This window comes from Zootoca vivipara, chromosome 12 (assembly GCF_965207765.1).
Source record: "Zootoca vivipara chromosome 12, rZooViv2.hap1.1, whole genome shotgun sequence".
Classification (NCBI taxonomy): domain Eukaryota; kingdom Metazoa; phylum Chordata; class Lepidosauria; order Squamata; family Lacertidae; genus Zootoca; species Zootoca vivipara.
The window spans coordinates 54,248,260-54,263,120 of NC_142595.1; the positions used below are offsets into that span (position 1 = coordinate 54,248,260).

The 14,861-nt window shown below is 56.8% G+C and overlaps 1 protein-coding gene across 1 annotated transcript; it reads left to right on the forward strand.

Moving 5' to 3' along the window:
- The first annotated feature begins 3,677 nt into the window (after positions 1-3,677).
- On the forward strand, positions 3,678-14,170 carry LOC118078346 (glypican-6). The gene is made up of 10 exons (XM_035102168.3): positions 3,678-4,084; positions 5,045-5,203; positions 5,666-5,976; positions 7,324-7,404; positions 8,402-8,567; positions 9,015-9,145; positions 9,546-9,686; positions 10,189-10,325; positions 10,850-11,025; positions 13,688-14,170. Exons 1-10 carry the CDS (start codon positions 3,922-3,924, stop codon positions 13,966-13,968), a joined length of 1,746 nt encoding a protein of 581 aa, XP_034958059.3. The 5' UTR covers positions 3,678-3,921; the 3' UTR covers positions 13,969-14,170.
- Positions 14,171-14,861: the final 691 nt, after the last annotated feature.

A 14,861-nucleotide genomic window follows, 5' to 3' on the forward strand; every position in this document is an offset into this window, starting at 1 on the left:
GAGCTGAGTCACAGCTTGCCGCACCCGGCGCAGCCGCCGGACGTAGACCTCCAGGGGGAAGGTGGTGAAGTGCGCCCAGAGTGTGAAGGCCACCACGGTGTCAGGGCCGCCGCCCAGCGCATCCAGTTCGTTGGCCAGGTAGTGCAAGTCAGCCATCATGGTCTTGCCGGTGCGCAGAGGGAGGCCGTGGGCACGCCAGCTCAGCACCAGGCCCTGGGTAGCCTCCACAGCCAGGAGAGGCCCCGACTGGTAAGTGACATGGAGGTCGATGGGCTGGAGTGCTGGCGGGAGGGGCAGGGAGAGAGGGGGGGCAGAGAGAGACTCAGACCCCCACCCCCCTGGTGAGCTCACCTGCTCCTTCTATGTCTGTGGCCCCCACGTGGGCACCCTTGGTCCCTGGCACAGCCACAACCTACTTTCCAGAACATTGGATACTGAGGGTGCTGCAATATATGGGTACAGACCCACACTTCCATGTATGACAGAGTTAAGCATATATAAAACCTCAGGCTGCAAGTGACTTAGTAGGCTCTCAGCAGCCTCTGCTCCCTGCTTCTCAGGGAGATTTTAAAGCCTGCATCTTAATATTGCATGATCTTCTTCATAAGGAAACAAAGTACTTTTCTTTTTAAGACGTTTGGAGCCATTTTTTTGTTGTTCTTTGTTTTACTGCCAGCGAATAGAGACTTGTTTGCTGTAACTTCTGGGAACTCTGTGAGTAAAATAATGCCTTATTTGCAAAGTTTATTGTAGCCTAAGTGTTTGTTTAAAGGCAGGTGACAAAATCTAACCAAGTTTAAATGTTCCTGGAGCAATCGCCGTTATGCTGAACTCTGCTACTGGAAACAAAATAAAAAAATTCCTTCCAGTAGCACCTTAGAGACCAACTAAGTTTGTCATTGGTCTGAGCTTTCGTGTGCATGCACACTTCTTCAGATACACTGAAACAGAAGTCACCAGACCCTTATATATAGTGAGAGGGTGGGGAGGGGTATTACTCAGAAGGGTGGTGGGAATGGGTGATTGGCTGATAGGTGTGGTAAACCTGTTGATGACTGTTAACGACTGCAATTGGTCTTACAGGAAAAAGCAAGGGGTGAGATGGCTAAAAATAGCTTTATCATGTATAATGAGATAAGAATCCAATGTCTCTATTCAGACCAGGTCTCTCCATGGAGAATAGGCATATATTTTCCAACTCTCACTTTCCAACAGGGGGCGCCTCCCACTTGCATAATATTTGTTGGAGGGAGATTTCCCAAGCAGGATACCCCCCTCCCCCTCTCAAGGCTGAGCTGCCATTGGGGGGAGAAGAGCCTGAGCTCCTTCAGGGGCAAGGTCTCTTCCTGCCCCCCCCATTCCCGTCGCCCCTGCATTTTGATCGGCTGTAGGATCGCTCAGCGCCTTACTTCAAAGTATGGGGGGGGAGGACGGGGCTGTTAATCCACTGAAAGCAAGGCAGCAGTCAACCCCCCAGGCAGAATCTCGAAGGAACAGCGGGAGCTTTTGCTCTGCTTGGAATATGGCCGACTCAACCCTTCTCTCCGAAGTGAACAGTTCCCTCGTTACACTGAGGTTGTCCTCCTAGGCTGCCCGGGCAAAGGCTGAAGAGGCTTCTCTTCTCCCTGGAGGCTTTTAAAGAGAAGTCGCGTGGCCCCCCATCAGCTGTGATTCCTGCGTTGCTGCGGGTTGGGCTAGATAGTCCTGACCTTGGGGATCCCTTCCAACCGGAGGATTCTATGATTCTGTGATTCATTGGAAGGTTTTTAAAACAGAGGTCAGGAATTCGTTATCTGTGCTTCCTGCATTAATGAAGGTGGCTGGACTAGATGGCCCTTGGGGGTCCCTTCCCACTCTGCCATTCTGTGATTCCAATACGTCTCTCCCTGTCGCAGCGGCGCCCCCTGCTGCTTGCGCGGGGAAGGGCAACCACAGACTCCTCCGGGCCCCCTCCGCTCCCCTGGGATCCTGAGCCGGGCGCTCTTTCGCTCGGGGCTGGAAGAGGCACGTGAGGTCACGCATAGGACAGCTGCGGGACAGGAAGAATGCGACCCCCACAGTCCCCCGACAGGCCTCGCTCCAGCCGCTTCTTAAGCACTTCAGTTCCAGCAAAGGCAGCGCCTGCTCCGCTGTGGGAAGCGGCTCCGCGGAGCCCCAGGAAGCATCGCAATGCCGTATAACAGAAATATCGGGCGCGACGGCATGTGCAATGTGAAGAAGGCTGTTTTATAGTTTATAGTTTATAGTTTATAAAAAGGCGAATAAGAAGATGTTGTTGTTGTTGTTTTGTCCTTTAGTCGTGTCCGACTCTTCGTGACCCCATGGACCAGAGCACGCCAGGCACTCCTGTCTTCCACTGCCTCCCACAGTTTGGTCAAACTCATGTTCGTAGCTTCGAGAACACTGTCCAGCCATCTCGTCCTGTGTCGTCCCCTTCTCCTTGTGCCCTCCATCTTTCCCAACATCAGGGTCTTTTCCAAGGATTCTTCTCTTCTCATGAGGTGGCCAAAGTATTGGAGCCTCAGCTTCACGATCTGTCCTTCCAGTGAGCACTCAGGGCTGATTTCCTTCAGAATGGATAGGTTTGATCTTCTTGCAGTCCATGGGACTCGCAAGAGTCTCCTCCAGCACCATAATTCAAGAGCATCCATTCTTCAGCGATCTTTATGGTACAGCTCTCACTTCCATACATCACTACTGGGATAAGAGGATAAGACGATAGAAGTGTATAAACTAGTGTATGGCATGGGAACGTGGAGAAAGCGGAGAACTTTCCTCTCTCCTTCTCCTAAAACAAGAACTCGTGGACATCCATTGAAGATGAATGCTGGAGGATTCATGACAGATGAAAGGAAGTCCTGCTTCATGCAGCGCAAACGGTGGAACTCCCTCCCGCAGGAGGCAGCGAGGGCCACCCGCCTGGATGTGACCTGTCCTGCTCTGTCTTCTGCGTGACTGACAACCCTCCAGGGATATCGGGTGAGCCCTCTCCCGTCTTCCTGCTTCTCCAAGGTAAAGACACCCAACTCTTTCAAGTGTTCTCCACAGGACACCCACCCACACCCTGGCCGACTCTTCTGGACATGCTCCAGTTGGTCAGTGGCTGGGGGGTTGGACTAGATGACCCTCGGGGTCCCTTTCAACTCTACGAGTCTATAATTCGTCGCCCAGGTGTGGTGAATGAGAGACTGGGCGGGGAGGTGAATTGGCTTTAGGTGGGTCTGGGCAGCGTCCGCGGCTCATTGGCCAGAGCAGCAGCACAATGGAGCCTCCATGATCAGAGGCAGCAGGAGGCAGAAAACAGGCAGGCAGGGAGGGGAGGGCTGCCTCCGCTGGACTCCCAAAGCAGCTGGCTGGACGGAAACGGACGGAGAGAACTCAGTGGATGGATCTGGGTCCACCAGGTAGAAGCATAGAATCATAGACTTGTAGAGTGGGAAGGGACCCCGAGGGCCATCTAGTCCAACCCCCAGCACAGAAGCCACCCAGTCGCTCCGAGGCAGCCTCGACGTGCCTTGGCGAGGGGCCTTGTCAAGTGGCACCCAACCGCTTTGGCTTCCGCCTGTCACTCACGGACCGGGAGAGGAGGGGAAGCAGCTGGGTCCCTCCGTCCCTCGCTCCCGCCCCGCCCCCCAGCAGGATTGCATCCGCCTCTCTGGCCCGGCAAGAGAGGCGGAGGGCGCTAGGACGCCTCCCTCCCTCCCTCCCTCCTAGCCCCCCGCGCGGCCCCCATTGTCTCTCGCCCGTCGGGCCGGGCGGCGCTAGGGCCGGGCGGCGGCGGCGGGCTCGAGCTGGCCCTTGCCATTGTCTCCGGCCGTTCGCTGCGCTGCGCCGCGCTGCGCTCCCTTGCGCGCTTCCCGGCGGCGGCAGCGGCGCGCTCCTTCCCCGGCCGGCCTCGCCCGCAGGGGCGCTTCTCCCTCCATGGCGCCGCTGCGCCTGCTCCTCCTCCTCCTGCCGCTCCTTTGTGCAGCCGTCGCCGCTGGCGGAGAGACGCGCGGGGCGGCGCGGAGCTGCGCGGAGAGCCGGCAGGCGCTGGCCGGGCGCGGCTTCGCCCTCGCCTCGCTGCCGCCCAGCCTCATCTCCGGTAAGCGGGCGCCCCGTCCGTCCTGGTACCGCCGGGCGCGCGGGCAGCAAACTTTCCCGGCCGTCTCCCGGATGGATGTGGATCAGGGAGAGGAGCGTCTCGCGTGGGTCCCCAACGCCCCTTTTCTCCGGGTCTCGGAAGGAAGTTGCGGGGAAGGCGCCACCCCTCCCCTGCGCGCCCGTGGGGACTGCCCCCTGTCCCGCTATTGCCCCTTTTCTCTGGGTCTTTTTCGGGCAGAAGTTTCGGGGAAGCCCCGCATTTCCCCAAGTCCCACGGGACGTTTTCTCCGTCAGCCCATTCAAGCCTCGTGGAGGGACACTTCCCCGACCGAGGGACACCAGTGCCCCCCGCGCCCGTTCGCTGCCTCTTCTCTGCCCCCTCTCCGCCTCTCCTACCCCATGGAAGGGCTCTCCGTGTTCTGTGGAGTTGGGGGGGGGCATCCCCGGCTGTGGTAGCAAGGAGGAACACCCCCAGCCCCCTCCATTTCTCTTACCTTCCTCATTTATTTCTTGTACCTCCAGGCCACCTCTTTTTCTCCAGGCAAGTTCATGGTGATGCCCCTAGTTCTCTCCCCCCCCTCCGTTTTCTCCTCACAACAACCCTGTGAGGTCCGCTAGGCTGAGAGAAGGCAGTGATTGGCCCTGGAGGTCACTGAGTGGGGAAATTTGAACCCTGGTCTCTCCCAGGTCCCAGCCGGACACGCTAACCACTAGACCACCACTGACTTTCTCATGTGCTTATGTGCCCCTGGCTGCAATTTTGCCACCCCCCCAAAACACCCTGAGACTCCTGTGTTGCAGGGGGTTGGACTAGATGACCCCCAGGATCCCTTCTGACTCTACTATGCGGGACTGGGGAGGCTGCCACCACCTTTGTTCCCCCATGAGGTGTGTGTGTGGGGGCACTTTCTTCAAGCTGTGGGGCCAGGCAGGCTAACAGCAATCCTCCCCCCCCCCCCAGGAGAGCACCTGCGCATCTGCCCCCAGGAGTACACCTGCTGCGCCAGCGAGACGGAGGAGCGTCTGAGTGAGCAGAGCCGGGGGGACCTCCAGGGCCTGGTGGGAGAGGCGGCCAGCTTCCTGCTCAGCACCCTCGGCTCCCGCCAGCGCCGCTTCCACGGTGAGGTGGGGGAAGGGTCCCAGCACCTCTGTTCCCTTTGGGAAACCCCAAAGGCTGTGGGACGCCCAACCCATTGGAGGTCATGAAGGGCTGGAGGAAAGTTATCCCCCACTCTAGGCCAGCCTCTGCTCCGGATCCGGGGGAGAGGGAGGGACCTCTAGGCCAAGGGAGCTCCTGGGGTGAGGTGGGGGGCCTTTTGCCCTGAGCAGCGGAGGAGGCTGGTCTGGCCCCCCGCACTTGGCTCGTGGCCTCCCCACTCTCCTGGTTTCCAGTTCCCACCCAACTGCACACCCGCTTTCCACCCCTAAGTTGCGCAATGGGGCGCTGCAGGGAAGTGCAAATGCTCAGGAGAAGGCTCCTTTTCCAGAGGCAGAGTTTTGGCTCAACCTACCTTCCCCCCCCCCTCCTCCTCCTCTTCCTTTCCTTCTTCCTCTTCCTCCCCGCATCTCCTTGCCCCCACAGACTTCTTCCGGGAGCTCCTGGCTGGGGCAGAGCAGTCCCTCCAGGCCATGTTCACTCGCTCCTATGGGCACCTCTATGCCCAGCATGCCCGCCTCTTCCAGGGGCTCTTTGTGGAGCTGCGGCGCCACCTGCAGGGAGCACGACCCGGCCTGGATGAGGCCCTGAGCGACTTCTGGGCCCGCCTGCTGGAGCGGATGCTGCCCCTGCTCAACCCCCAGTACAGCTTCCCCGAAGGCTACCTGGAGTGTGTGGGGCACCAGGCAGAGGGGCTGCGGGCCTTTGGGGACAGCCCCCGCCAGCTCCGCCTGCAGGTGAGTCCACCCCCTGGCCCTCCCCTCCCCCCCTCCCTGGGATGCCACAACACTCTCTTGCTTCTGCATGGGACACATAGTGAACCCATGGAACTCCCTCCCACAGGAGGCAGGGATGTCCACTAACTTGGAGGGCTTCCAAAGAGCATTGGACAGATGCACAGAGGAGGAGGAGAGAGCTCTCCAGGGCTACTGGCCAGACTGGCCCTGCTCTGCCTCCACATTTAGAGGCAGCAATGCGCCTGAAACCTCAGGAGGGGAGAAAGGCTCTTGTGCTTGGATCCTGCTGGCAGACTTCTCACAAGCATCTAGCTGGGCCCCTGGCCTGATCCAGCAGCTCTCTTCTCCTGCACTTGCAAGGGATGGGCTCAGGCCACAGGGACCCCCTCTTCTCTGGGGCTCATATTAGCCCTTGGCTGTGAGGCAAAAGGCAAAGTCCGGCTGGAAGGAGTCCAGAAATGTTGACTGAGGTGTCCCTGGCTTTGCGTGCAGAATCAAGAGCATAAACAGTTGGCTTGGCTTCCTGCTGTGCCTGAGTTCTCCACCAACTCTGTGTGCAGATGGATTACCCATAGGTCCAGCTCCCAGCCACTGATACACACACACACTCATCCCTGTGTGGGGCTGCCATATCTTGAAGAGCACAAAAGAGGACAGCCAGAGTTGCTTGGGCTGGCCATGGCCGTGGAGTGCAGAGCAGCCCACACCCAAGCAACAAACAAACAAACAAAAACGCACAACACATAAATAAATAAATAAATACCCCCCCCCCCAACCCTGGACATTTCCTTTAAAATGTAGAAATTCCCCTGGATGGGCATGTTGGCCCCACAAAAGAGGACATGTCTGGGATTTCCTGGGTGTATGGCAACCTTAGCCCTGCATGACTTTGGGTCAGGTGGGCGGGAACGAGGGAGGGTTCATTGGTAGTTGCCAGCCTGGGTTTATTGGTAGAAATGCAAAATGTGGGTGGTGCTGGGTTGGTCCCCAACATATTGGCACCTGAGGCAAAACACAAAATTGCCTCTCACCTCTTGGCCAGAGAAGGCAGCTGAAGGAAGATCTACAAGAGGAACAAGCGAGGGATGAAGATCTACATTAGGAACAAGGCAGGGGGAGAGACCAGCAGCGCCTCCTATTGGCCAGGAGGCCACTGCAGCATTGGGTGGCGGGCAGAACCTGCCTCCAGGGAGTGTACCACACTTGTGGCAGCAGCGGGCCATGCATTCCTAGGAGTCCGGCTCTGATGCCCCTGTGGGTCCTGCCTCACCTTGCCCCAGAGGTGGGCCATCCTGGGCTGTGTGCATGCATGCGTGTGTCCAGCTGCTCTGTCCTGCTCCCCTGCAGGTGACCCGTGCCTTCATTGCCGCTCGAGCCTTTGTCCAGGGCCTGGCAACCGGACGAGACGTGGTGGTGCAGGCGGTCAAGGTGAGAAGCCTTGCCTGGGTGAGCTGCCCCCTGGCAGTGGGGAGAAGGCTTACACTTCTGCAGGCATCTTGCTAGAGGGAAGGAGCCTAGATGGCCAGGATGGTTTTTATTATTATTATTATTATTATTATTATTATTATTATTATTATTATTATTATTATTATTTATAACCTGCCCCCACCCAGCCATGCTCCCTAGCAGGCCAGTTTGCTCCACTGCCCCCACCTTCTCTCTCCCCACACCCCACATTGCTGCCAGATTCCTCTCCAAAGGAGCAGCAATGTTGGGAGGTTATCAGATCAGCCGCTTCTGGCTTGCAAATATCTCCAGATAAAAGGAAGGACTGCTTCACACAGAACTGTTACCCTTGCTGGAAACTGCAAGAGGGGAGAGTGGCTCTTACGCCCGAATCCTGATTCTGGGTTTCCCACAGGCATCTGCTTGGCCACCATAAGAACAGGAAGCTGGACCAGAAAGTCCCCCTTTGTGCTGATGCAGAAGGATCTTAGGATGTTCTTCTGAGGGTTTCGTGTGCAGACATGAGAAAACAGAGGCGGGTGGGGGATGTAATGAACCATGCGGAGAGCGCTTTTCCTTTGCTGCCATCCCAAAGAATTTCTCTGAGCACATGCAGAGAGTGTTTCCATTGCAGGTCTCCTTTGGGGGACTCTGGCTGGCCAACTGGGAGAGCAGGAGGCTGAACTGGCCTGGTCTGCAAGGCTCCTGCAAACCTTGCAGTTGCCCTTAAGCAGGCAATGGAGGCACCCCAGAGAGTGTTCCTTCTGGCAGCTCAGCCCTCTTTCCCTGGGAACATCCAAGCTCTGATCACAGGGAGGGTCAAATGCCAAACTTGCCTAATGGAGAATGCAGTGAAGGTCAATAGGCGGGGAGTTCCAAAGGGTGACCTCTCTGCACCTCCCCTGTGCCTGCAGCCATCCAGGGGGAATCCTCAGGCCGCCAAATGCTCAATCTGGTTCCCCCCCATTTTTCCCCCCAGCTCTCTCCCAGCAGAGAGTGCCGCAGTGCCCACATGCGCCTCTCCTACTGCCCACTTTGCCGTGGGACTCCGGCCCTCAAGCCCTGCAACGGATTCTGTCTCAACGTCATGAAGGGCTGCTTTGCCAGCGCAGCGGAGCTGGACCCTGAGTGGGAGCGCTTTCTCGGTGAGCACACCCCCGGGGGAGGGGAGGAGGGCTGTGGGAAAGGCTGGCAGTGGGAATGGCAGGAGGCAGGGTTGGACGAGGGGAGAGCTTGTCCTCAAGTGGCATTTTAGTCCAACTGCAAGGCAGTGTGGTGCAATGGGCATAGCCGAGTCTTTGGCTTCAGCCGGAGAAATCTGATCAGCTGGGGAGCTCCCTGGAGGCCTTGAGGGTCAGCTCGCCATATATCTAGAGGGGACTTCTTAGACTTGTAGAACTGGAAGGGGCACCAAGGGGCATCTAGTCCAACCCCTACCAGCCTGGGTTTATTGGTAGAAAGGCAAAATGAAAGTCTGAGTCTGGTTAGCTGTTACTCTCAGTGCAAGTAGACAGGGTCTTTGGGCAGGGGGAGGCTCTTTCCACTTGCCCCAGCCTCGCCCCCTTGGCCCACTCCCTCTTTCTCCCTCCCAGATGCTTTGACCCAATTGGCCGAGCGCCTCGGGGGGCCCTTTAACTTTGAACTGGCGGCTGACTCCATCGGAGTGAAGATTTCAGAGGCGATCATGTTCCTGCAGGAGCACAGTGTGCAAATCTCAGCCAAGGTGTGTGTGGGGGTGGGGGGTGGGGAGAATCTGACTCCCCTCCTTCTTATTCTGCTAACCCACCTGCAGGCAGGCTCAGGAACACACCTGAGACAAATCCAGAGTGGAGTCCCTAAGATGATGCCTCGTACGCCTCATTCCATCATCTCCTGCAGCTCTTACCCTCAGAAAGTCCTTCCTGAGCTTGAGTTATAGAATCATAGACCTGAAGAGTTGGAAGGGACCCAAGGGATCATCTAGTCCACCCCCTGCAATGCTGAAGCATCCAGGACAGAGTCTGCTTCCCCTTCCTTGCCCTCTGAATCTCCTATCAGAGTGCCTTTGGGGACTTGAGAGAGCAGCTCAGGGTCGGTGTTTCTGGGGTGCTTGTGGGGGTCACCTGGGCCTTCTTCCCCCCCAGGTGTTCCAGAGCTGCGGCAGCCCCCGCCCAACCCCCGCCCGCTCTCGCCGCTCCCCCCGGGAGGAGGCCAAGCGCCGCTTCCGCACTTACTTGCCCGAGGAGAAGCCCACCACTGCGGCAGGAACCAACCTGGACAGGCTGGTAGGTACCGTGGGGACCCCCCGACTCCACCTGCATGGTACGTCCCAGAGCTCAGCCTTGAACTTGTGCCTCTTCTGCCTTGTCAGCCTTAGCATTTTGCATTCATTCCAGGAGATGCTGCTCTTTTTGGGGGGGGGGCACCGTCCACCTTGGGACCCTGCATCTCGTGGTGTGTATAAGAAGAAGCAGATGGCTTGTTGCAACCCTTGGGGCTTCTCAGTTTAGAGAAAAGGCAAAGAAGCCACAGAGAGAGGAGTTTATACAATTATACAAGTCATGGAGAAAATGGATGAAGAAAAGCTTTCTCTCCTTCTCCCCTAATGCCAGAGCTTGTTGACATTCTATGAAGGGGAATGTCAGAAGATTTGGGGCAGAGGAAAGGAAGCCCTTCTGCGTTAATCGCTGGAACCCCTTCCCCCAAGAGGCTGTGATGGCCACCAACCTGGATTGCTTGAAAGGAGGATCCGACCAATTAATTACACTCCCTTCTCCCCCCCCCCAGGTGTCGGATGTGAAGGAGAAGCTGCGTCTCATGCGTCGCTTCTGGGTGATGCTTCCCCACACCCTCTGCAGCAACGAGAAGGTGGCCGCTGATGTCACCAACGAGGACAGCTGCTGGAACGGGCAGGCGAGGGGCAGGTGGGGTGGGGTTGGGGGGCAGGCAGGGAGAAAAGGGCAAGGTGGGACTCAAGAGGAGATGGGGAGCTGGGCTGGCTGGATTTCTCTCCCCCCCCCCTTGAGGCTGGAGGGGGCAGGGGGCCCTTGACCCCTGAGGCTTTTGGGGATACATTTGCACCCAAGCCCCTGAGCATGCCTTTGAACCCGGTCATTGGATGGGGCAAGACTTTCCCCATGCAGAGCTCAGGGCATCTGCTCAGCCACCATGAGAAGAGAAGGCTGGACTAGATAAGCCTTTGACATGACCCAGCTGCGTGGCCTTTCTTAAATTCTTACAGATCCTCCAGGTCCAACGGCAGTCTATCTGGGTTCCTGGGTTCTTAGGAGTACTGGGCCACTGTGAGGACAGGGCTGTGAACCAGATGGGCCCCTTTGGCCTGATCCAGCCACCAGGCTCTCCTTAGGTTCTTTTGGGGCTGGGTGCTTGCTGCGTTGTCTGCCTTAAGGCTCTCCCCACACATACCTTTCCCTTTGCCCCCTCCCAGGTACCTCCCAGATGTGATGGGCGACGGGCTGGTGAACCAGATCAACAACCCCGAGGTGGAGGTGGACATTTCGCGCCCCGACATGCCCACGCGGCAGCACGTCCTGGCCCTACGCAGCGCCACCTCCCGGCTGGTGGGCGCCTGCAATGGGCAGGACCTCGACTTCCAGGATGCAGGTGAGGCCTACAAGCCCCTCATGGGCACCCCCTCCCCACTCTCCTTGTGGGGAATCGGAGGGGAGACCCACATCGCAGGAGTTGGCCCCAGTTCCAGTCACCACACTGGCAGCTCAAGGTCCAGAAGATAAGGCTTCAGGAATACAGTACATAAAGCTCCTATACTCTATATACATTCAGCTTGCAGGCTTGGCAGATACAAATACAGTAACTGCAGCTTCAAACATAACATGAACTTGGACTCACTGGCCGACTATTGAGCTGATGTGCCTTGATCATTGAGGTAGACCCAGGTTTCCAAACTTGGGTCTCCAACTGGTTTTGGACTACAGTTGTCATAATCCCTGATCACTGATCCTGCTAACTAGGGATGATGGGAGTTGTAGTCCAAAAGCTGCTGGAGACCCAAGTTTTGGAAGCACTGGTGTAGACCAGTGTCTCCCAACCGTTTTCTGACCGTAGTCCCCTTCCAACCATGTTTCCTTCCTATGCCCCCCATAGACATAGCCAAGGGGAGATGGGGGGGTAGCTGCCTCCCAATAAGAAAGAAATCAATACAAACAAAAGCCTGCCCCCCCTATCAAAAATTCTGGCTGTGCCCATGCCTGCCCCCGTCCTACCAGTAGAAAGGTGCATGTTATTCAACACATTTCTCCACAACCGCTTGCCCGATCGCCCTCAATTTTGCCCACAAGATCAGAATCACATGTGGGCGTGTAACCATCCACTTACATTGACCAGATGACACACCTAGCACAGGTTAAAACCTGGATTTATGTAGAAAATAACCGCGCCTCCAACAAGGAGCAGGCTACCCCGAGACCAAGCCGCTCCCCAGGGACCCAGGCCCGCCTCGGAGATCGCACACCCAAGAGCAGGCCGCTCCCCAGGGACCCGCCCCTGCCCCGGAGATCCCACACCGTCCACTGGCCAAGCCCGCTCCACAGCCCCCCTCCATGGATCGTGCCCCCGCACACATGGATCGTACCTCTAAAAAAAGCACACTGCCTCCCAACCACCACCCCAACCACGGATTGAACCTCCAAAAAAAACTACACCACCTCCCGAGAACCGCACCACCTACGGATCGACCCGCTAAAGAAACCTCACCACAACCCCAAAACCCCTCCAACACAATCCACGCTCCCAACTCAGACCCACCTCCCCCACCCACCCCCACCTCCCACTGATCCCCCCTACACAAACACTCTAGCCTGCCCCCCGCCCACCTTATCTGGAAGTTCACGGTCTACTGAACTGAGTAAGGCCCACTGAATTCATTGCAGCTTTCTTCTGAGTAGACACTTAGTTATTTACCAGCTGCAAGTCAGCAGCCCCAGCTTGGTTAGGTGCTGGGGTGGATTTCACTGCCAACGGGCCCTGCTCCCCTTGGCAACATCTGAAGGCCCTGATCCATTGCGCACTGGGGTGGATTGCACCCTGCGCCTTGCAGAGTCAGGCCCAGGTGGCCAGCGGGCACAGCACTGGCGGCAGCCACAAGCAGCTCCGAAGCTCCCAGCTCTCCCCATTGCCACCCCACCACCGCACTTGCCTGACCTGGGGGTTCTGGATCGCAAGCTCTACTGGTCAAAACAGGAGCCTCCCGATCGCTCTCTCCCGCCAGAAGCCAACCAGGGCTGCTCCCCATTCTATGATTCTATGAGTGCTGCTAGGCCCTGGTGAGCTTGGGATTGGCTAAGAGGATAGCCAGCCAATCAGGATTTTTTAAAAAAAGGGTTTCCCCCCTTCACTTCTCACTTCCCTCTGTGGCCCCCTAACCTCGTGCTGTGGCCCCCCATTTACAGGATTTTCTCCTGTGCCCGCCTTGCAATATCCTGGGGGGGGGGCCCTTGGGCCATATGACTCCCAATTGGGAATCATGGATGAAAACAGCTGGCTGGCCTCACACCTGCAAGGGGGGAATTGTGCCCATGAAATAAATTAACCCCTCCAACACTCCCCACCCCCAACCCCAGGTCTTAGGGAAGCCTTTGTAGAGTTGGAAGGGACCCCAAGGGTCATTTGTTGTATTTTAATGTTTTGTTGGAAGCTGCCCACAGTGGCTGGGGAAACCCAGCCAGATGGGCGGGGTATAAATAAATTATTATTATTATTATTATTATTATTATTATTATTATTATTATTTCCAACCCCATGCGTAGCTGTCTGGCAATCAGTGGGTGGTGGCTAGACAGGAAGGGGTGGGGAGCAGCCTGCCCCGCCCCGCCCCGCCCCGCCCCGCCCCTCTCCGGCAGGGGCTTCCCAGCAAGGGCTCATCCACATATCCCTTTGCCCCATGATTGTGGAAATGTCAGCTGGGCTTCCTGAAGATTGGCACTTGTTCCACTTCTCGGTAGTGGCACCCGCCTTGTGGAATGCCCTCCCATCTGATGTCCAAGAGAAAAACAACTACGGTACCAGACTTTTAGAAGACATCTGAAGGCAGCCCTGTTTAGGGAAGCTTTTAATATTTAATAGATTATTGTATTTTAATATTCTGTTGGAAGCCGCTCAGAGTGGCTGGGGAAACCTAGCCAGATGGGCAAGGTATAAATAATTATTTATTTGAATTATTTCAATTAAATTATTTGACGAATAATAATAATGAGGAGGAGGAGAGAGAATGCGACCTTTCCACCCTCCCCTTTGTTTTCTGTTCCAGATGAGGACGGCGGGAGCGGCTCAGGGGCTGGGTACAGTGAGGACCGGCTGGCCTTGGGGGCCGGAGCAGGGGGGGCTGGGGTTCCCCCCGCAGGATCCCGCCCTTCATCCGATGCCCGTCCACCTCGCAGGGAGCGGCCTGGGAAGGGCTCCTCCTCCCCCCGACAGAACCAGAGTGGGGGGTGGCCAAGCAGTGGGGCTGGGCTGCCCCCCACAGGGGCCACTTTGCAAGTCAAGGTCTTTGCCCCCCTCTTCCTGCTCCTCCTCCTGGGGCGCTGGTGACCCCTACAGTGGTTTGGCATCTCAAGTGGCTGACTTTCTTTGGCATCACCCCTCCCCCAACACCACCAGGAAGGGGGGAACCTCCCTCTGCATCCAGTCAAAGGGGGGGGCTGGGTTGGGGCGCTCATTCTCCCCCATGCATAAACCCCCACTCACTTGTGAGGTGGGGGTTTAATTTTATGGGAATGACAAAGAGAGGCGGGGGGGGGGGGAGGGATTGAGAGTCAGGTCTTATAGGGTTTTTTTATTACCTGGGGAGCGAAACCAGGGTTTTTTTTTTTGTTAAATGGGGGCTGTAAGGAGAAGCCTAGCAATGAACTTTCACTTCTTTTCTATACCTTTGAGTTTCTCTCTCTTTTTTTTAGGGGGGGGTCTAAGAGTGGGTGGGGTGGGTGAAGGGAAGGGAAGGGTGGAAGAGAGGGGGCAGACAGCTGCCCCCTATTTTCTTCCTCTCAGGAGGGGGGCCAGCAGCTTGTAGGTGAAGAGGCAGCCCCCTCCAACTAGGGCAGGGACCAGACTTACATTTTTGCCCCCACCTCATAGGCTGCCAATCCTTCTGCAGACCTTCCAGGGCATTGGGGAGGGGGCTCCCAAAGCACTGAGAAGCCCCCTCTCTTTTTAAGCACAAAGGGATTCGTCTTATTTTCTGGATCTGTTTTTTCTTAAATTATGGAATAATAAAATATTTAATTTATTGATGTCCTGCTTCTTCCTTGTCTCCTGGGGTTCTGGCAGCACCCCCCCCCCCTCTCATGGCTTCCAGGAAGGGCCTGAGGAGAGTGTGGGAGCTTGTGCTCTGCAATTCTGCCCTTCCGCTTCCTCCCCCCACCACCAATTGTTTGTGGGGAGAGGAAGTGAGAGGGTGGGAAGCAATCTGCGCCTCAGTCTCCCTT